Source organism: Gopherus flavomarginatus, chromosome 17 (assembly GCF_025201925.1).
Source record: "Gopherus flavomarginatus isolate rGopFla2 chromosome 17, rGopFla2.mat.asm, whole genome shotgun sequence".
Taxonomy (NCBI): domain Eukaryota; kingdom Metazoa; phylum Chordata; order Testudines; family Testudinidae; genus Gopherus; species Gopherus flavomarginatus.
Window position 1 is genome coordinate 13,883,273 of NC_066633.1, and position 22,313 is coordinate 13,905,585.

Consider the following 22,313-nt stretch of genomic DNA (forward strand, 5'->3'; position numbering starts at 1 on the left):
TACAGTTCTCAATCTGGCCAAATGGGAGACTGTGGATGAAAGGTATGAACTGCAATGGAGCTGAAACATTGTTGGGACGACTGCCTGACAACCCAGTAGAATCCTGCTGAAGATGCAGCAGCTATGGATGAAGATCTGTTTAACAACATACATCTAGAACATTAATGAGGATACCCACTATGCATATACAATACGTACCATATATTATATGCACATAAGGGCGTTTGTGCATGTGTGTTATGTATACACACTCTTCATACATGCAACATACTCGCCCTCTGCAATATGTTTATACAATACACCACACATATTGTGTATAGATGTGTGTATATTACACATACTTTCTCCCCGCACCCCACCCAGAAAGCTTATTTGATGAATATGAATGAAATGATGCTGCAGATGGGCCAAATCTGGAGGATCTCACTCAATTTTTATCCAGCCCTTGTGCAGGCAAAATTCTGAAGGAATTGTCAGGGATCATTTGCCTGAGCCAGGACTCAGGATTTGCCCCTACGTTAGCTTTTCCTGATGGAATTTTCATTGGTTTTATATAAGAACCTTCAAATGTCTTTTGATTCCAGTATTCTTTAGCTGGCTGTGGCTGAGGTGGCTTTTGTCGCATCACCCCCCTAGTGGAAGGGCGATTTGTTTATAATTCCCCCTTTCAAGCAGAAGATTTGAAGTTGGACCACAGTTCTCTCTGGTGACTTACATTTCTGCTCTGTAAATGGTATTTTGGCAGAGAGCTGAGAAGGGTCTTAATAGTATCTATACATTTTCTGTGTGGTAAGTTAATACAAAAGGCTTGCACATAAAAGTTGCAAAAGAAAAACTGCTCTCCCATCCATCAGAGAACCTCCATTTTTAACCTTACCCCATTGGGTGCAGGAATATCAGCCTATGCAGTCAGAAAGGGCCAAAAGTCTGGCAAAGAGAGATTTCATATCTGGGGCTTAGTTTGGCCTGGTTACAAAGCCATGTGGTTTTAAAAGATCAGGCTATCAGCAGTGTGTATTAAATATATTAGAAGGCGATATAGTGTTCTTAATAAACAAATCAAAAGAAAGTGATCCTGAGCAGGCATTTTGGCAGTATCAGACTTAAAACAACAACAACAAAACCCTAAAAACCCCAACCAACCAAACCCCTCTCCCCCAATAAACAGAAAAAGGCATCATGTTCCCAGGCACAACTTGGCAAAAAAAACAAGCTCTGGAATCTGCTATAGTCTATATGTTATACTGCAGAACTTAACACAGCCTGTGTGATTTGTTGTTGGTTCTTAAGCCTGCACAATATAAACAAAGTAAACCTGCCAAAAATACAGAGCACAGCAGGCAATAAGCAAAGTTAAATAATAAGCAGTGCCTGCACACAGCTGCAAAGGGTGCTGCAATATTTTTTACTATCCCTTGTCAGGTTGTGTCTTAACTAAGTAGCCAGTGGATTTACAGTACCCTGGCCCTGAGACTACTCAGATGAGTCAGGGTCACAGGATGGAGCCCACAGGACCCACTCCTGCAGTGAGCTCAGTGTGGATGCAGGGATCTGTTGTAGATCAGAGGTTTAGACTGCAAGCTCTTTGGGGCAGGGCTGTGGCCTTATTTTTCTGTAAAGCATCCAGCATATTTTTGGTGCTGTATAATAACATTGTATTAAGCCAATATTTCTAGTTTCCAGCCCAACCCCCAACCTCAATGCAAAATATTAACATAAATTTAGGCTATTCCTGCTTTCCTTCCCCACCCCCCTGCAACAATAGGCTTCCTGCTGCTATTTTAGCCTGCCTCAAACATAGAAGGAGAAAGGAGAACACGTTTCAACAGCGGTTAAGATAGCAGCCAACCAAGATCATAGATACCTGACTCCACAGTTTCCTCTTATGGAGGGATTACGGGAACAGTCTTCAGATACTCAGCCCTCAATTCTTTCCACAGCTAAGAACATGATCACGTACCTACAGGAGTCCCAGCTCAGTAGAGAGGCGTGGTGAGTGATGGATCCAACATTATGAAATATACTTTCTGGCCACATAAAGAGCCAGATTTACATTATGTTTAAGCAAGAGAGACCAACTGGAAACTACAGTATTACTGAGAAGGGCTGAACTCTCTTTTTAAGGAAAGAGAATTTAGAAGTTGCTGCTCCCCAAAAGGACTTTGATCTCTGAAAAGTTCACTCTAACTATGAGTCTGGTTGACAACCCCCCCTTTGCATTTTAAACAAGTTACAAATCAGCTGAGACCAACATGCAGCCTCTGAGCTGTTTTATGCTGGGTTTCTGAAATTTGGCAAGGGAGGCATCTCAGAGCCCAGGCTCCAAGCCCAACAGGAACATCAAAGCTACTGCTATTAGCCCCATAGTGCAAGCCCCACAAACCTGGGTCAGTTGACCCGACTCCGACTTGCTGCTGCAGGATTTTTTTTCTTTTTTGGAGTGTAGACATATGCTGATTAACTTGCCCAGAAAGTCTATGACAGAGCAGAGAAATGACCCTGGGTTGCAAATCCCAGGCTCACACCCTACCTATTGACCTAACTCCTCCCCTGTGTGCCGGAGTTGCAATATTAAAATACTTTAAGAGTTTTGGGTCACCTTATATTTAAGGAAACTTCCTTCCCTAAACAGTGAAAATGGGACGTTCCATAGAAAATCCCATTACACTCCATGGCAACTTTCTTCTCAAACAGTGCTTGATCCTTTCTAGCCACTAATTTAGCATATTATGATGAAATTCCAGTCATAGCTCCTTCGCTGTAGATAGACTTTGGTGCAATGTGTGTGCTGTGTCCTGTTGCAACTGTACTGCATATACAGCAATTGACTATCACCTTCAGGCTATGAAGATGGGACACTCCTCATAGTTGTCTTTCTAAAAGAAATCAAGTGTTTATTTCCTGTTGGGCTTAAAAGAGCAGAGGCCTGAAAACATACAATGTGGGTTTTCTCTTGCCCTCTTGATTACAAGAGTCCCGCCTGAAGCCTGTCTTTTCAGATTACCTACAATGCAAGCGTGGTAACTGATTCTAATAAATCAGCAGTGATCTGCTCCTGGTTATCAGAAGAGAGGATTGTCCCTTAAACATGTACATTTGTAACCTACTGCTTAGTACACACTAAACATCCGATCCCACACGCAATCTGATCCACAAAGGACATGTTGTCAGATACAGCTGCTTAGCGCCTCATCCAAATCCCATTGAATAGCCTCCCACTGATTTCAGTTCTTTAGCTCAAGTTATAGAGGATCATATTTGTAGCGCTGGCAGGTCCTGGGTTCAGTTCCCACTGATGACCAAGATGGCAATCATTTCATGCACAAATGTTTAGAGCGATTGCCTGCACAAATGCTTTTTACCACTCAGTTTGGAAAGGGACATTATTGCAGATTCAAAACCCAACACATGAGAAAACATATCACCAGTGTGCAGAAATGACTGCTGGCCTAAGACTTATTCCAAGGACAATTCACTACTTGAGATGTACCAATTGAACCAAGTGCAATTTGTTGGGGAGGAACATTAATCATCTTGTTGGAAAGAAACACAAGGACAGGCAGGCAGGCAAAGACAGGCAAACTGGTTTCTCAAACTCACTCGGACACCTGTGATTCCGGGATATCCAGGAGGCCCTTCTTTTCCCTTCAATCCTTCGGTGCCTTTTTCTCCTCTCTCTCCTTCTAGGCCTTGCTCTCCTTTGTCTCCCTGCAGAAGAGTGGAGTATGTTTGCCTTTCAATACCAACAAAGCATAGATCATTGTGTATGACTCTTGAAGAAAGAAAAGGGAGGATCAGAGGCTGAAAGCAAGAAGACAGACGGAAGCTGAATCATAGAAGTACTTGACATTTAATGCAACAGGTTATTTTAAAAAACTCCCTTAGCCAGAGAGATAGGACCTCAGCCACAAGAGAGGATGGTTTGAACTTTTTGCTTCTCCCACAATGAACTGAGCAGGAATCTCCCACATGGAAACTCCTGGGTCTGGGATACTCTTGCCTCATATCAGTTGAGATCTGAAAGAGAGCGTCTTTTGACTCGTCTATAAGCCCCAGAAGGGGTATTTTGACAAGGCTGTCAGAAGAGGCTGTGGGAAGCACCCCAGGCCCCGAATTAACACACTGCAGAGCAGCAGCATCTTACCCCCATGAAAGATCAGCAGTTATAGCGCTAGAGGCAAAAACTTGCATCAAGTTGCCACTCTCACAATTGGTGCATAGTGTTTTATAGGCACAATAAAAAGGGCCCAGTTCTGCTCTCGCAGCAGTTTTACACTCATGTAACCCAACTGACCTTGGTAGAGTTGCTCCTGATTTACACTTGCATTAGTAAAAGCAGAATCATGCCTATTACATTTTCTGGTTAAACAAATATTTGTGCAGTGAATAGCAACAGTTCCATTATCCAGAGAAACATTTGGGTTGGGAAGAACTGGAAGTGTTCAAGACCACTTGGAGATGAAGCAGCAAGTGATGGCACCAGAAAATCATATAAGGAAGGACTGTTTGATCTGACGTCCAATGATAAACAAAAATAACGAAGCACAGCAAATAGTTTAACTAGAATGAAGCAATAAACCACAAGACTCTGTTGTGGGATTGGCCAGATTTACTTTCCGTGGCATGAAACTGTTGGCCTGTGCAGACGGACAAGCTACACAAGGATAGAAATCGGGATTGCAATCCAAAGGTAAGGTTGCAGATTTGGAACAGCAAGAGAAACGATGCAATGCAACAATGAATAAGGATTTGGGGGTCCCGCCAGGAAATGGGGAGGGGGACGACTTGTTACTGGACTCGCAAATAGTGATATGGGCTGTGAGGCTGTTGAGGGCTTTGGGACAATTGTAGATCTGCCTGTAGAATTTCAGACTGGTGAAAATCTGTAAGGAAGGAAGAACTGAATCTGTAGAAACTGAAACAAACAAAATAAGCTGTTGACCACCAGTTTTTGAAGAAGAATGGGACCTTCATAGAGATCTGTAAGAAGTTCCTGAGGCGCACCAAGAATGCAGCTAGAGATTTGAAACCTGAAGGATCTCTTGTAAACAAGGCTTTATACAGGTTTGGTCTGACAGCACATAGACTTGAAAAATCAGTCCTTCTGGCTTGCTGTTTTCATTAGATAAACTGTACAATTGATTGCTGTGTAACTGAAGAACCAAAAGGGAATGCCAAAAAAGAGAGAGAACTTTATGCTATTAGGCTTTTCCTATAGTAGACTTTATTCCAATCATAAGAACATAAGAATGGTCACACTGGGTCGGACCAAAGGTCCATCAAGCCCAGTATCCTGGCCTCTAACAGTGGCCAATGGCAGGTGCCCCAAAGGGAACGAACAGACAGGTTATCATCAAGTGATCCATGCCCTGTCACCCAATCCCAGCTTCTGGCAAACAGAGGCTAGAGACACCATTCCAAGTTTCCCAAGTGTTTCTACTGCAAGTTCAGCTCTACCAATGGTTGCAGTAATTAGAGCCCTAGTTCATGTAAGGCACCAGTGGCAGGTGGTGTTTTAAATGCCACGCTAGGTAGAGCTGATAAAATCTGGCCATGTAATGGTGCTTAAAATGCTGTTGACTGCCGGTAGCTCCATTTCTAGAGAGGGGGAAAGAGCTGGATCTAGGAAAGAATATTTAAAGTAGGAAGGAGCTTTCATTGTCACTTAGGATTCATAGAAGTGGAAGACATATTTTTGGACAGAAGAGAGCATTGGCAAACTGACTAATTATGGGCTTTGCCCCAGCAACAAGAGATGTGAAGAAACCCACTAGCAGAAAAAAGCAAGTGTTGAACCTGTTCCCCATGGAGATGCTATTGTTGAGAATAAAGGGGACATTGTGTGAACACGAGGAAGCAAAGAACCTTTCAGGATTGAAAGGAAAAATTATGGAAAAGGAGTCAAGAAGGGAACGATTTGGTGTGAGGCAGATGTGTGGTCAGATACAATGTATAATACAGCAAGAAAGAGTACAGGGAAAAATGTCACCCACACCCACTGTCCAGCTGTAACTGCTTTGTTCAGGCTCTAGACACAACAGCGTTAGCACGGAGGTGTTTAACATGAAAAGTACTGAACATAGCACAGATCTAACTTACTCTGTGGGGGATTCTCAGGTTCTAGCCTGCAGTTAGGATAAACTTTGTAAATAGTTTTGCAGGGCAGTTCTTTTAATGCGTGTTTGTGATAGCACCCAGCCCACAGTGGGATCCCAATCCTATTGTAATACAAATGTAATAGTGCTCCAGGTTAGTACATTTCTGGGGATTGAACCTGGGATCTCTGGAGCGAAGAGCAGAGCAGAGCTTCTACTGCTTAAGCTAAAGGATCAGTAATTCAGCAGACTCATAAACCTCTTTATGTGTCCTAGCCACTGGGAGGGGACAAAGAGCCATTGTATTAGTGTGTACGACACAAATGCTACCATAGTTCAGGAATGGTTAAATGAAAACTATATCAACGGGGAAGAAAAGCTAGAGGCCAGAGAAACACTATGATGGTCTGATGGTTGATCATAATGGTCCCTTCTGACCTTAAAGTCTATGATTCTATGAAGCATCCACTTGAAAGGGGCAGTGAAGGATGCAGGTTTCAGGATTGCTTACGCAAAAGCATGTCGGAGTTTAAAGGAGGCAAAGGAGATGCCCTGGTAGATTCCTAAGACTGCTGTGGAGCTATTGGAATCTTTGACCAAACAAGAAGCATAAAAGGTTTTTTCAAGACCCAGTTGACTTCTGGCTCAAGACGGCACCTCTAATGGAAGAAATAAAAAACCTCTTTACATTTCTTCCCACCTCAGGTTGGATGGCAAGGGAAGAAGGTGTGGTTTACTTCCCACAGTCTGGATTGCAAGTAAGTCTGTGCAGAAAGGGAGAGGGAGGGATGGAAGGAGCTGGCGGGAGCCAGAAATGTTGTGGAGACTGTTTACCACCCCACGTGGGATGGATGAAAAGAGGGCACAGTACAGAAAAGCCTAGTTAGACAGCAGAGCATTATCCTACCATGTGGTTAATGTGCTGCAAGAAGCCATGGTTAGTCTCAAGCTTAGCTAAAGGTATCTACAGAGGTGATCCTTACAGCTTCCAGGATAAGCAGAGCCTGGAGCGCACATGGCACTGGGAACTAGTTCCCACTACCAGCTGAACAGATACGCAGTCTGAGAGAAAGGCATCTGATTGGGGAGATACAATGACAAGCTCCGAGAGTCCTTGGACCAAGGAGGTTACAGCTCATTGAAACAAACCCTAAACTGGAAGTGGGAAATGTGTCACATGGGGCCACTAAGAAGCAAAATGAACCTGGAAATTGATACAAAGAGATGAGAGATACTGCCTGGGAACCCCCAGGATAATGTTGGGATTGTTCCTCCTACTGTAGCCACTGTGTGGGGTAGGGCAGAGGATTGTTGAACATAGGGGACAGGAAAGGGGTCTGGGGTCAGATGACCAGGGTAGCTTGTGTGACAGTACTTGCTTCCCTTGCCTGTCTGCAGAGGGGGAAGGAGCATGGTCTGAAAGTGGCTAAATTTGTGAGAGGAAAACCAACCCAACAAAAAAACCACACAGAACCTTTACCTTAACTCCGTCTGGCCCAAATGGGCCGCTGTCCCCTACCAGGCCTGGCTCTCCCTGCAAGAGAGATAGACAAAACAGACTTAGGACCGTCTCTTCCCTTTTTCTCATGCTTTTTGCAGCTAACACCCGTCAGAGGAGGAGTGATTTCCCCTTGCAACAATGTGAGCTGAATGTTGAGGGTTTCCAGTGCTGATATTCTTGGTGTAGGGTGGAGATCTATACTGCCACACGTGGGCCAATATGCTTTGTTTATATCACCGCCTTTTAGGACTAGGCTATGAAGTTGCCCCATCCTGCTTGGTATCTCAAAATTGATCAAGAGGAACAAGCCCCTACTGGAGTGAGAGAACAACTTCTTTCTTCATTCTGTTCCAGGCTTTCCTTCAACAGAACCCAACTCTGACCCACGGGAAGTCCTCTCTCCCCTGGGCGGAGCAGGGAATTCAGTCTCTGTGTTCATGCAACCTTGGGCATCTCCATATTGCTCTAACAACTGACCTCAGTCTGGAGATCAAGGGACAAGAAACACGCTTCTGGTTCAGTCTCTGCATTCATCCCAGCTTTGGCTCCCTCCCCACTTACGCATACTGTACCCAGTGTTTTCCCTGTTAATGCTGGCCTTCAGCGAGAGTCCTTTCCTGCCACTTCTAGGTTACACATACCCAAGTCATGAAGAACTTGTGAACAGAATAGGCTTATTTTTAAACAGCCACTTTCATATTCATACTGAAAGGAACTTTAAAGCACTTTGCAAAATAGCACATCCAGTTGTGTCATCACCCTGTGGGCAAGTGGGGCTCATTGGTAGCTCACATGCAGCTATCTGGTTTTATTGTGAGACTAAATGGCCAGGAGATTGGGCTACCCTGCTCAAAAAAAAGTCCCTTGTGATCTTTCGGTTTCATCTGGGCATCTCTCAAACAGACAACTGATCTCGATCCTTATCTGGCCCCCGTTACTGTGGTATCAGAGTAACTCCTGCCCACTGATGAACTTATGCTCACAACACCCCTGGAACGGAGGTTAGTATTTCCCCCATTTTGCAGACCAGGATCTGAGACACAGAAGAATTAAATGCCCAGCTAAGCGCATAGCCAAGCTGGGAATTGAACCCAGAGCTCCTGAGTCCAGTATAATGCCTTAACCCCAGTGCTATCCTTCCCTTTTACAGTACCACGTTCACCCTCCTGCCATGCCACGACCACACGTCCACGGGCTCACAAGTCCCGAATCCATGATCGGCTGCCCCAGGCTGCTATCCGCTCAGTCACTGCAGATACACAAGGGTCCTTCCAAAGGCTGGAAGTTTACCCTCTCCACGCTGAGGGAGCAGTGCATTGTCCATTTATACACCCAGTTTGGTCGAGAAGCCACAGTTATCTGCTTAGCCATCTACATACACATAATGAAGAGGACTCCAGGATGAAGTTAACTCTACTTACTCTTTGACCAATGAGGCCTTGTTCTCCTGGGACCCCCAGCTGTCCAAGATCACCCTAAAAACACAGAGGCACAGACTCAAGCTGGTGACAGTGTTCAATGCATAGGATGAAGATGATTTCTCCCCTTGCTCTCCCCCTCATTTCTTCCTGCATGTTGACTCTTCCTTTATCTGGTCCTGTTCAAACATGGATGTCTGTCTCACAACCATCCGCACACCCAGAGATTAATCAGGTACCGAGCATCACCCCAACAGCAAGCTCTAAGAGGGCATGCACCTTTTGGGGTGAATCTGACTGATATGCAATAGGCCAAAGAATCAGCAGTGACTTGCAAGTGTCAAAAATCAGTGGTGGATGCTTGCAAAGACTGAACCAAAGGGAATTAGCCGTGCACCTTACAGCAGGAAATGATTTCATGCTATCTTATTGGGAAAGCAACAACACCAGAACCCAGGGCATAGTAGTGCTCATAAAAAATGTGCAGCTGGAATGATGAGAAGGAGAGCGGACACGTCCCAGCAAACAGCAATACGATCTTTGGCATGACTGAGGGGTGCTGAGCAATATCTAGATTATGGACAGCATAGAAAGGAGGGAACTGGACATAGTATTGGAGCTGGCAGTTATGTTGATATATGTTGGTGAAGTGCTAAGTATAAGGAGGATGCAGTTTGCAGCTGTGGGACTTTAGATCCAGATCAATTTGTCTGTTTTGCAATGAGCAATGTGCAGGAAATGTTCATTTCCTTCCCTGGCCCATTCACCTCACTCAAACTCCAAGCACTGTTCTAAAAGTTAAAAATTGATATTGCTGCCAGTGACATAGTATTATGTTTACAGGATGCCTTTCACTGCAAAGTCATTTTTGAGCTATAAACGCACATGACCCCACTGAGATAGAGCTGCTTCTGGGGAGGCCAGCATTCAACCACAACAGTAAGGGATGTGGAAGGTGTAAGAAATTTTGGCCAAGGATGCAACTGTATCCTAGTGGTGTGCTCCTCCTTCGCCACCCTACAGCTTTAGATTATATAACTGTATGCAGTGACTGCTCAGAGAGTCCTTGAATGTTTACCAAGGGAGCAACTACTGCTTGGAGATTCCTAGAACGTCTGAATACCTCCAATGTTGGAGAGGGAGCAACCAGAATCTCTCATGCTCTGAACCAATGCAAGGACACATTGCACTGAAAGTGCTAAGTGGGAGCTGTTAGCATCTCTGCATTATCAGCATGCTACTCTCCTTCCTTCCTGGGTCGGGTGCTAGGATATTCTCCAGGTGTTCAAAAGCCCGCTCTCAGGAACCACCATTTCAGACAATACGTTCAGCTCAGCCAATGCTCCTCATCAGCCTGGCTCAGCTGAGGCAGCCTGTCTAGAGAATACATGCACCGCCCGCCTTCCTGCTTGTGATGGGAACCGTAGAAGAGCTGCTCCTGTAAATCCTGCAGTGGGGGGTGCCAGCAACCTGAGCGGATCAATGGTATTCTGTTCCTGGGCAAGGTAATTAGGGAGCTGAGTGACAGGCAGAGGCGGCATAGCTGAAATGTTAGAGGAGTACCAGGACTCCAAAGACACAGTCGCTCGAGTGATGTGTCAGAAGGTTTGCCAAAGAAAACCTGGCGAGGAATGGGGGTGAGGGAAGACTGGCAAAGAGGAAATAGCATTTAATCCCAAAATGCAGGCTGTTCAAAGCTCCCTGACACAATGGCAACCCTTCGAAACTTAAATGGAGAATGGAGAACTTGTAGAGAGATCTTATTCAAATAAAGAGAGAAAAATTACACTCCTCCTCATCCAGGAGAGAAGGTGCATTCACAGCTCTGACACACTGCACCTGGCACCATGCCTTGTGCTGTATTGATTAAAAATGACAGCTAGTTAATTGATGTGTGGGCATGGAGGGGCTATATTTAAATTTTTGCAGAGGAGTGATTTTTATTTATTTATTTTTTAAAAGAGAGAGAGAACTCCATATCAGCATTAGCAGAATCCAGCCCCCATTTCAGACACTCATCATCTTAAGCCCAGCATTGGGAATCCCGGGGGTGAGGGCTTGTTTTAAGGCATTTATATTCCTGAGCTCTCCCATACAGAGACAGTTCTTGTTTCCAGACTAGGTTACATCCCGACTCTGGGTCACTTGCAGGTTTTGTATCAGTGCCGCAGCCCAGCTCCTGCCTGCGATTCGGTGACTGGATTATGTAGATCTAGCTGGGTTTTTACTGAGACCCTTTCTTGGGCTCTCAAGTCATGGTTTCCCTTCCTTTGTTTCCCTGCATGCCCAAAAGAGAGGCTGAAGCTTCCTGCATTTGAGCCTCTTTACCTGAGATCTCTAGCGGCCCACACAGGGGACTTGAGGCACTGGAATTGTATAACCAAAGAGGACGTGTTCTCCTCCCCTGAACTGTGTCACTAGAGAGCTCTGTGGCTGAGAAATAGGTAAAGAGCAGCTGGTGTGGGGTTACCCAGCTGGTCCCCTCCCTGAATACACCTATCTATAGTATCTATCTTTAGCTGTCTGACCTTGCCCATTGTAACTAGGCAGACTGCTCCCAGGCCTCGTCACAGGATACCTTATTCAGGAGCACTGCCAGGGTCCTCTGGGACTCTGGTGTAACAGCAGACTCTTGATAGGAACAAACGTTTCTGTTGTCTCTCCACTCTGACAGAGAACTTGCATTAAGTGTTTTTCTTACCTTCATGCCAGGTTCACCTGGAAGGCCAGGTTGTCCCATTGAGCCAGGAGGTCCCTGGGGGGGGGGGGGGGGAGAAAGGCCATTGTTTACATCGTGCAGAGCAAGATCAAAGAGGAAATTCCTTTACCAGAGCACTTTGGGGACAGAAGAGCCCTGGTCGCAGCCTAATTACCTCCCTGGAGCTGGCTCGGTACACAGAGCCAAAGAAAAGGCCAAGAACCTCTCTGTGTCCTGCTCCCACAAGGGCCTTTGTTTTCTCTCACGCCTTTCTTTCCCTTCCCCAAGCTTGCACCTAACTCTCTGCCCCTGTTTGCCAGGCAGCCTCGCTCTAACTCCCTCACTTGAACTCCTCCAGGCTTTGGGTTCCCAGTGCGGATCTCTACCCCATGCCAGTTAAAAGAAAAAAAGGAAGGAACGATAGAGCACAAAATACTTAAAATCAGCATAAAAGGGTTAAATAAAGACATTAACACAATGGGTCCCAAATAACTTCAACCACTTAATATTTTCCCTTCTCTGACCGCTTATCTATCACTTGGTTCTGTCTTTAACTCAGATTCCAAGGCCTGGTATATGCCCAGTTTTTGTACTAAGTATCAGAGGGGTAGCCGTGTTAGTCTGGATCTGTAAAAGCAGCAAAGAATCCTGTGGCACCTTATAGACTAACAGATGTTTTGGAGCATGAGCTTTCGTGGGTGAATACCCACTTCATTAGATGCATGCATCTGACGAAGTGGGTATTCACCCACGAAACTCATGCTCCAAAACATCTGTTAGTCTATAAGGTGCCACAGGATTCTTTGCAGTTTTTGTACTAGTGCAACTATTTCAGTTATGGTCAACTCCCAATGTGGATGCAATTATATCAGTATTAAGGAACCTTATACAGGTGGAGCTTATTCCCCTACAGGAATAGCTATTCCAGTATAAGCACATTTCTACTGGGACAACTGCATCCACACTGGTGAGGGGAGGTGTTGTGCCACTTTAACTATACAAGTGGCACAACTTGTATATGTGGACAAGGCCTAAAGTCTTGGGGGCAGCGATCGGGTCTCCTATTTATCCATAAAGTGCCATTCACATCTGTATCATGAGGACACCCATGGGCAGCTAGCTCGTGGAGGAAAGGGAATTAAAAACAGCAGCTGTGTACTACAGGTGGGCTGAGCTGGAATCCTAGGTCCAAACTCCCTTGAATAATTTTGCATAAATTCAGATCTGACCTTTGCATCCACCCCTTTTTCTCTGGCTCTGTGATGGGCTGAACACCCCAGACCTTGCATAAAGGTTGGATCCGGATCGGAACTTCACCGCGATCATTAAACTGTACATTTAAAAAACTGTATTAGATGAAACAAAGGAGCTGGGGATAATAGGCCCCTTATCGGAGCGTGAGGGTACAATTGAACCAGCTTCTCCCAGTGAGCCTTGAAAGATTAAACGGTTTCACTGGAAAGCGATGAAGAGTAAGGGTGGAGTGGGGTATGTGAGAGACCACTTGTCCTTGTGCTCTGTCCCCATGACCCTTTCAGGATGTGTCTAGCCCCTTACTTTAGGTATTAGGCTGGTCAATTGCACGAAGCACCCACTGGTACCTGAGATTAGGGGAAAGGGTAACTTTAATCACTGTATTTTTTGCATTGATTTCCTGCCAACGTAGGCAGTGGGACTCCATTAAATAAGACCAAAGGTGACACAGCAAAGCTGGTCTTGCTGGGTTTGAAGGGGGTTTTATTTATTTATTGTATTAGCTTTCCAGACCACATACCACAATCTCCCTCTTCTCTGCAGCTAGGAATAAAGGAAACAAGAGCCCATAATTGCAGGAGCTCTCGGAGGTTTCCAGCTTTCCGAACTGGAGAGAGCAGTGAGTGGGTGCCCGTTTGGTTTCGGAACAATTGGGCAAGTCATGCATGAGAAAAAGCAAGTTCCAGTGAAAGCAGAAATACTGCCTAGGTTTTTTCAATGGTTCCAGTGCAAGAGAAAGGCTGTATCTCCTCCACGAGCCCAGCATATGGAGCTCTGTGCTTTCAGAACAAGCAAGGCCCAGGGCAGCTCAGTAGCAGCCTACCAACTTTCCAGATCCCTAGTGTGGTTGTGGTTTACCACTGAATGCTCACTCCATCCAGTCTAGCAGGCAGGAGACTGGAAAATCTCATGACTCAAATTTTGCAGTGGGTTGTATTAAAAGGTACCTTAGCTGCTACTTTTGAGACCAAGTGAACATCTTGACTATATTACCATCTCAGACACACTGAAAGGAGCTAAAAGTGGGTGACCTAGTCTGTGGTGATTGGCTGTGATGGTAAGAATTGAAGAAGAGTCTCCAGGTGCTCGGAGGGTTAGAGGAAACTCTATTGAGTAAGCTTCTGCCCTCCTGTGCCCCTAAACCTGGGCACAGAAAATCAGTAACTATTCCTTTCATTTTGTTGCAAAGTGTCACTTTTGCCTAATGGTAACAATGATGCAAAAAGCATGAGGTACTAAAGCAAAGGCATTTCTTCCACCCACTCACCTGGACAGTGGCGAGACTGGGTTTGACAATCAGAATATATCAAGACTGAGCTGAATAATATGATTGCCAGCCAGAGACAGTAGTAACTGAGGGTAGGAGGGAAAGAGACTTGAGGCCTTCTTCACGACAGATTTTTACTGAGTTTGTAACATGGATTATTCTAAACACAACAGAGTTAAAATATGGGCCCAGATACTCAAAGGGAGTTGGTGCCCAACTTCCACTTATTTCAATGGGAGTTAGACGCATAAATACCTTTGAGGCTCTGGACTGTGTTTCCTAAAGCGTGGATGGGTACCATGTTTGACCCTGCTTGTGAATGGGGTTGACACAATTCTCAGAGTCCAGCCAGCTTTAAAATGCTCCTTCTGCTGTGTAGGTGGGACTGCCCATATGTGTAATAGGGGTAACCAACCTCCTGCCTCCCAGGTCTCTGGGCAGAAGACCAGGCCAAAACGCATTACATCCTGGGGAAAAATGCCTAACTATTGGTGCCAAGGTGAGGCTCTGTGGGTTAGCTGCCTAGATTTTCCCAGAATGCTCTAGGATCTGTAGGGTGGAAGATATGGGCAGGTTGACAAACCCTGATGCAGGGATAAATGGTGGTGTGTGGATGTGTTGAACTGCATCACCTGTAACCAGGTCAGAACCTGGTTCAGCCCAATATGGTTCTGTCTGGATTGTAGATGGAGTCTATATTTGTAACTTTTCTCTTGCACTCTTAACGCTGACATTAAAACTCGTAAGACACAGAAACCTCCATTGTCCTTTTCCCTCAAGAGTTTCTGAAGACAGACCAAGCCAGACTGCCCCTCGCTCAGCTGTGCAGGTCTAGCTGAGTGAGGGGGGGAACAGGGCAGAAGAGGGGTGTACTGTAGAGACAAAAGCAAAGACATACTCTACCTTATGTCCCATTTCTCCTAAAGGTCCAGCTGGCCCCTGTGGTCCCTGAGGTCCCTGCAAGACAGACACACAGGGCTCTTTTGTGCAACATTGTCAATTCTGAAGAACAATTCACTCCCTAGTGCCCTCCCACATCATATGGGAACTACACAGGCATGGGAGAGGAGGGCAAAAGACCAGAAATGGGCAGCTCAAAGTGCTTGAACAGCTGCAAGCAAAGAGTCAGAAACCTCCCTGTGTCTGGGGGGGGGGGTGCTGCTGTGTTGAAGCTGAAATGAAATTAGTTGGCAACCTTAGCGTGTCTGAATAATTCCCTTCTCTAGTCCGCCTTGACACAGCCCAAGCCCACCCCCACTCCTACACTCTCAGAGCCTGCAGCATGTCCCCCTCCTTCAGTCACCACAGTCTAACCCTCATCAGTCACAGCCCCCTTCTATTCTATCTGTCTGACCTGACCCTACTTCAACCCCTCCATCCTAGATGGAGTCAGAACTGGACTCTGTTCCTGCCATTTTCTCATGGTTCCCAATTGACTCCCTCCACCCCTGCCAGTAACGTAACATGATTCAGTCCATCCTCCCAGTCTGGGATCATCCTCTAACAGGCTCAGGAGTGTCTAACCATGGCCTTTCTGAGCAGCCTAACATGGAACCTCCTTCAGTCTTAAGACAGTTAGCTCCTCCACCCTCCTTGCAAGCATCTGGCCTAATTACTATCATCATTACAGTAGCATCTATGGCCTCCAAGGTCAGGGCCCTATTGTGCTACGTGCTAGACCTAGACATTCTGGCCCTAAAGAGCATACAGTCTAAATAGCCTAGACAGAGAAAGGGTGGCAAAAAGGAAGTATTACCATCATGGGTAACACAGGTTGGGAACTGAGGTGCTGCCCAGGTTCACCCAGGGAGTCTGTGATGGAGTGAAGAATTGAATGCAGCTCTCCTGACTTCCAGTGCAATGCCTTGACCACAAAAACCATCTTTCCTTTCCAGTGCCTTTTCCAAACCTCCATTCTGACCTTTCTTCTACCTCCCTGCTAGACTCTCTCTTGGTTTCTCCTTCAATTCTCTGTCAGAGTCAGGTCCAGTCTCTTTTCTAACTTTCTCCTCTTTAATATGATCCAGACCCTCTCTCTTCCCCTAAATCCAGATTTGCCCCTTCTTCTACCTTACCTGCCAGAGTCAGCTCTGGTCTCTGTTCTACCTTCTTGCTGCTGAATCTCAACAAGTGCCTCCCTTCTGCCTCTGTAGGGTCTGATCATGCCCTTCCTCCAACCTTCCTGGGCCCTCCTTTAACCCTATGCAGGTGTGGCTCTGATTAAGCTGGACTCAGCAGGGGAGGCAGGGATGGGAATGGAGGAGTGTGTGTGTGTGTGTGTGTGGGTGGGTGAAGCCAGACAGAGGAGGAAATGAGGGGAAAGAGAAAGGGACAGATGGATGAAGAGGGAATGAGAAGACACTTGCCGGGTCGCCTGGAGCCCCTTTGCCTCCTTGGGGTCCAGAAGGTCCTTGGATACCCTAGGATAACAAAAACCACCAAGGTCAGCTCTGTCCCATCATCACCTTTCACACCTCCCAGCATGTCACATTCACCTTGTAAACACTTTATAAAAGGAACACAGAGGTGGCTCTGAGGCTGAACTGTGAGACATTGTCCAGGTTTCTCCTTCTGAGAAGGAATCCTAAAACTTAAAACCTTCATTAAAACTTAGGCTATAAAACGGAATAGAAGGTGGCTGGCACTTACTGGGAAGCCACGTGGTCCTGTCTCCCCAGTCTCTCCCATCTTCCCCTGTAAACAGAAGGTTACAGTAATTAGAGGTTGGGAACGTGCTGAAACTCCCTGTTGCTTTGGCCAGGAAAGTCGATCAAAGCTGTATTTTACTGGGAGCCACGCAAGCGCTGAGTATACACACTTGTAGTGTTTGGTACAGTGCCAGCTTGGCATCCAGCACCAGCTCTCACAGTGGACGTACCTGCTGCCCGTCGGGCCCCGGTTTGCCTGGCTCCCCCTGAAGGCCCTGTTAATGAAAAAGACAAAGACATGTTGGCATCAGCATGAGCTGTGCAGTGGAGACTCTTGACTGGCTAACTCTTCCTGATACCCCAACCTTCTTGCTCTTGGAATCCCCCAGGGAAGGGTCAATCATTTGCTTCCGGTTCTCCATCAGCATTTAAAGGGGCTAGCTAGTGTCCTAAAGTCCCCTTCCCATGAGAGAATAGTCCCATCCGCTGAAGAACTTGGAGCATAATCCAATTTTTTTCTTGCCTGCTCTTAGAAATCCCAATGACCCTGGACTCCCCACTTATCGGGTTCAAAATGGGGGAGTTTCTCCATCTAACTATGTCATTTTGGGTGGAGAAGGGGGAGGGCATTAGCCACACGTTGATAGGTAGGCCAGGTGGCACTTGGACTCCAAAGGTGCTTCATGCTGTGTGCTAAGCAGTCAGGGGTGGAAGAGCCTCAATAGCACAAAAAAAACACCGGCTCAGGTAAGAGTCAGCAGCACAACATTATTTCCTTTGCTAATTGCTGCTCTGCCTGAGAAGGGAGCCTCTGAGCTAGGGGCTGGGAGGACATGGATGCAGGAGAAGTCTTATGAAGGTAGAAGAATGATTGGGAGAAAAGGAGGCATGACAGAGAACTGAAATGTCAGCCACTATTTCAATGCTCATCAGTTGGACTAGCCTCCTGTTCTGCTGGATTAGCCTCCTTGCTAGGCTGCCATCCAAATTCCAAAAGGAAACACCCAGACTGGGAGCTGCTGTACCGTCCATCCCTCTCTTTCTCAGCACCCTTGCCTCAAAAGAAGGTCCTTTATCAGCATCTGGCTTGGATACTCTCTTAACCAGACTTAATGAGGGGCAGGTCTATTCCAGGAGGCCATTTGCCAGACCCCCTTCGCACCAGGATGCAGAGGGCATTTCTGTTCCATGAATGTCTCTGCTCTGATCATACCACACTGCAGGGAGACACACTTTGTAAAAGTGGCGAACACCACATATCTTTGACTTACTGTGTGTGTGTGTGTGGGCAGCAGAAATGTGCAGTCAGAGCCCTTAAGGGAGTGGTGATGGTATGACCAGATCTACACACAAGTTTCGTACTGGTGTAACTATTTCAGTTAAAAGGTGTGATTATTTTTTTTTTACCAATATAGTTAAATTAGCATAACCTCTATAGCGTAGGCTCAGTTATACTGGTTTAAATGTGTCTTATGCTGGTATAGCTTATTACCTTTCCCATATGGGAATAAGCTATACTGGTATAAGCACCTATATACTGCAAAAGCTGTGTCCATGCTGGGGGTGGGAGGTGCAACTGGTGTAAAGGGGCACAACTGTGTGTGTAAACAAGCCCTAAGCTACCTTCCAGCCCCCCTTCACTTTAACCAAACAGCTGAAACCTTTAATATCTTTGGAACTGTATTTCTATCAAACAAATGACTCTTGGCTGAGTTTAGACAGCATTCTGCCCTCGGATCCCCACCCTTCTCCCCAAATGGAAAAGCTTTTGGGAGACCAGGGAATAGACATTTCCACTGCTCTCCCTGTCATGGAGTGTGGGGGAGACAAGGCCCTGCACCCCCAACTTCCTGCAACTCACCATGAGACTCAGCCAGCCAGTAAGACAGAAAGTTTATTTAGGCAACAGCAACACAGTCCAAGACAGGTCTTGCAGGTACAGACAACAAGACCCCCTTAGTTAGGTCCATCTTGGGGGGGGGGGGGGCCCAGGGAGGCCAGAGCCCCGTTGGGAAGCTCGAGCCCCGTCTGGGCTCTTCTCCATTTTCCCAGCCAGCTCCAAACTAACTCCCTCCAGCCGTCTCACCCAGCCTCCCCCTGGCTCCTCCTTCAGCCTTTGTCCATTTCCTGGGCAAAGGTGTCACCTGGCTCCAACCCCCCTCCTGGTTCTCATGTTACATGCTCAGGTAGCTGGTTTTAAGGAAAGTCTCCCATCCCCAATGCAGGCAGTCCTGGCAAAACTTCCCTGCAACCTTCTCAGGTCAATACTCCCTTCTCCCTGCTGCGTCATAGGCACTCACAGAGCACTCAAAGAAAACATTATGAACTTTTCCAGTTTGTCACACTCCCACTGAGCAGAGCCATGTGCTAGGAACATGACTCAGGGAAGCTAGGTGGTTGTGTGCTGGGGGACGGCTGGTGCCATACAAAATCCTGCTGGTTGCCTTTAAGGAGTCTTGATGTGAGTGAGTGTTGGCTCTTGGCAGCTGGGCTCTGTCACCAGCGTTGGGCTTTGCTCTGCACAGAGGAATGCTGGCTGGGCTAACTGGCCCCGGCTGGACTCAGTGCTTGGTGATGAAGGAGTTAGAGCTATTTAACACTGAGCTGAAGATACACCAGCACCATGAAGGGCTAGAGGCAACAAGGAGGCGATGGTGGTGGGAGACTTCCTGATTTTTCCAGGGCCTAGAGGGGAGCCTCATAGCATGCCTGTCAGAACTGGCACTCCTGTTAGAACTTACCTTAACACCTCTTGACCCTGGCTCCCCCACTGGTCCATCAGGACCTCTGGCACCCTGTGGGACCAAGAGAGAGAGAGTTACATAGCAAATGTGAACAGCAGGTGTCCCCCTTGTGCTGCTAACACTGAGTTGTCTACTGGAGGCTGGGTGTGATCCACTGTGCAGCCGGACCTCTCCCACCTCCTCAGTGCACATTTTGCATGCTCAGGGGGCTGAGCTCTTGGGCTTGCTCCAAAAAGACCAAACAGCTACATTTCCTGTACCCTTCACCTGCCTGATCCATTGGATCCATCCTCTCTGCCTTGAGTAGCTTCAGTAACATGGAAGAGGAGATGGGTCGGGGGGAGCCCTGCTTGTTGGTGTGTGTGTGGGGAGGTTTCTCTGTCCATAGCTATATTTAATTCTCCTCTTGCTCTTAACCCTTGGGATGCTGGCACTCGACAACCAGATGAATGCTTAGGAAGGTGGGTATGTACAGAATGGCTGTGGTTCCCAAGGGGTTAAAGCTAGGGCTTGTTATGCTGTTTCTAACATTCATCTTGGAGTCAAGGTTCAGCTCCTGTTATAGGGCTCCTCGCTGCAGGATTCATCCTACTGCATGCAGGGTAGAAGGCTCACCTGAAAGCAAAGCAACAGCAACCCTATCTTCAGAACACCTAAAGCCCATTAGAAAAGTTCTTTCTTTAGCCACAGGTCTTGCTTAGACAGGTTTCAGCTGATTCCCAGGCTCAATGGAGCCACTTTTTAGTTTTGTTCTCCTCTCTCCTGCCCATTTATTTCTTTTCTCATCATGTACTGGGCAGTGCATTTATGCTGTTTTTATTTCTGTCTAGCCAACCTTAAGCCCAAAATGAGAGCCAGAGAAGACAGACAGGCCGGAGGTCAGGAACTGCTTCATTTTCAGACCTTAATGGTGATGGTGATCTTGCTGGCACAGACCCTGAAATGTGAATTTATTGACATCATGGCTCTTCCTTTTGAAGAGTCAAGCTCTCCCATCGTGCCCTACATAATACAGTTTGAACTCTTTGAACACCACTCCCTGTTATTCACATCCATGCCCATGTTGCTGTTGAAGTCAAGACATCAAAGCTACAAGATGCACCATGTGAGCCCAAACAGATGCACAAAGGCAACTTGGAATTGGACGTATTTAATAAAGTGCCATGGGTTAGCTTCTCATTGATGATAGGTCTTTTAGGCATTTTATTATAGTTCTCTGTTGTTTAGGGAACTGAATGCAGCTGTGAACATGACTAGGTAGTCATGTATACATGAAATGGGTAGGGGTGTGTAGCACGACCAGTTGTACATGTGTGGTCAGATGGCCAGCCATTTGTGCTTAAGTGTGTTTTTATGAAACCTGTCAGGTCCAATTGTACACAGGAACCTTTCAAGGTGTGCATATGTATGAGAAACAGGCCAGGTGCAAGGGGAGGAATCCAGCTACATGCATCTATAGATGTTCAAACATATGAGGAGGCTGAACATGGTTAGCTGAGAATCTACACAAAAGCAGCCATGGGACAGGTATGCTCCTGGAAGTCATGCTCAAGACTAAAGAGATGTGCTTAGTCTTCAGGGGTATAGCAGAAGAGCATCATTTGTGAATAGTAGAAAATTCCTGGAGTAGCAAGGAAGCTGATCTCAGTGGAACTCTTCCCCCACCCCCATCCCTGTCCTAGTCCAAAAGTAAGTTCTGTGACACTGACACACAATAGGTGGCAGGTAGGAATAAAAAGACAGATTGAGAGACTACATGAACGTATATCATGTCCACAATGGAGCCCTGATCGTGACTGGACCTCTAGGCACTACTGCAGTATAAATAATTCCAACGCTGCTTTGTGGTGTGTATGTTATGGTGAAAGGAATTCAGACAGCAGGCCAAAGTGGAAATAGAGAAAATAGGAGCCAATTTGCTTAATCGAGATTCAAAGAGAGCCAAATGTAATAACAGGGGCCAATATGTTAGCAAAGCAACTACACTGTGACAGCAGAAGAGAGAGACTCACAAAGAGAGGCAGTGTAACACCAGAAGATGTATAAGAAACACAGCCAAATTATTACAGCAAACACTGTCAATATAAAATAATGCAAAAATTTCTACTCTGTTTGGCAAACTCAGTGATGCTGAACAGACCAGAGACCGAATAACCAAATAACCCCAGTGCATGCCCATAAAACGCAGCTTAAAGCATGCTCAATCTGCTCGCTAGAACAGAGAGTCACTGTGCATCAAATGGGAACAGCACAACCACTGCCCATGCTGCTACTTTCAGTGCACTATCTTGATCTAAGCTAGGGGTCAGACATCTCCCTAACCTGGAAATGAAACCTCCAACGCAAAGTGTAGACATACCCTTAGATTGACAGCATACAAGTCCATGCATAGAAAGGGTCACCAAAGCCTCCCTGGGTGTAATGGCAAACCTGTCACTGGATTCCCATTTTCCTCCCTTTTGCTTAGCCCACCTCTGCTCTTTGAACTGTTCTGGATCATGGAACAGTGCAGTATTTGTACTTCACTTGGGGAAATGGTTGACAAAGAGACAAGCAGTCAGGCAGCTTGTGCTTTAAGTCAAACTGTCCAGCTCTGTGAACTGAGTTTTTTGCCTTCTCCGGGCTGCCTGGAAACAATAATACCCCTGTTAGGCTGAGAATCCCCCTCCCCAAACTCCTGACTTCACA

At 46.4% G+C, this 22,313-nt stretch overlaps 1 protein-coding gene across 4 annotated transcripts in view; it reads right to left on the reverse strand.

Moving 5' to 3' along the window:
- The window catches only part of COL27A1 (collagen type XXVII alpha 1 chain), a 225,736-nt gene that overhangs the window by 48,882 nt on the left and 154,541 nt on the right, over positions 1–22,313 (reverse strand). For 3 of the 4 annotated variants that reach the window (XM_050926919.1, XM_050926917.1, XM_050926916.1), the window contains exons 29-37: positions 19,623–19,676; positions 17,112–17,156; positions 16,883–16,927; positions 16,600–16,653; positions 15,137–15,190; positions 11,716–11,769; positions 9,018–9,071; positions 7,576–7,629; positions 3,601–3,708 (exon numbers count right to left, since the gene is read on the reverse strand). In XM_050926919.1, coding sequence (XP_050782876.1) covers positions 3,601–3,708; positions 7,576–7,629; positions 9,018–9,071; positions 11,716–11,769; positions 15,137–15,190; positions 16,600–16,653; positions 16,883–16,927; positions 17,112–17,156; positions 19,623–19,676 — 522 coding nt within the window. The remainder of the gene's footprint in view (positions 1–3,600; positions 3,709–7,575; positions 7,630–9,017; positions 9,072–11,715; positions 11,770–15,136; positions 15,191–16,599; positions 16,654–16,882; positions 16,928–17,111; positions 17,157–19,622; positions 19,677–22,313) is intronic. The other variant, XM_050926920.1, reaches the window with a different exon arrangement.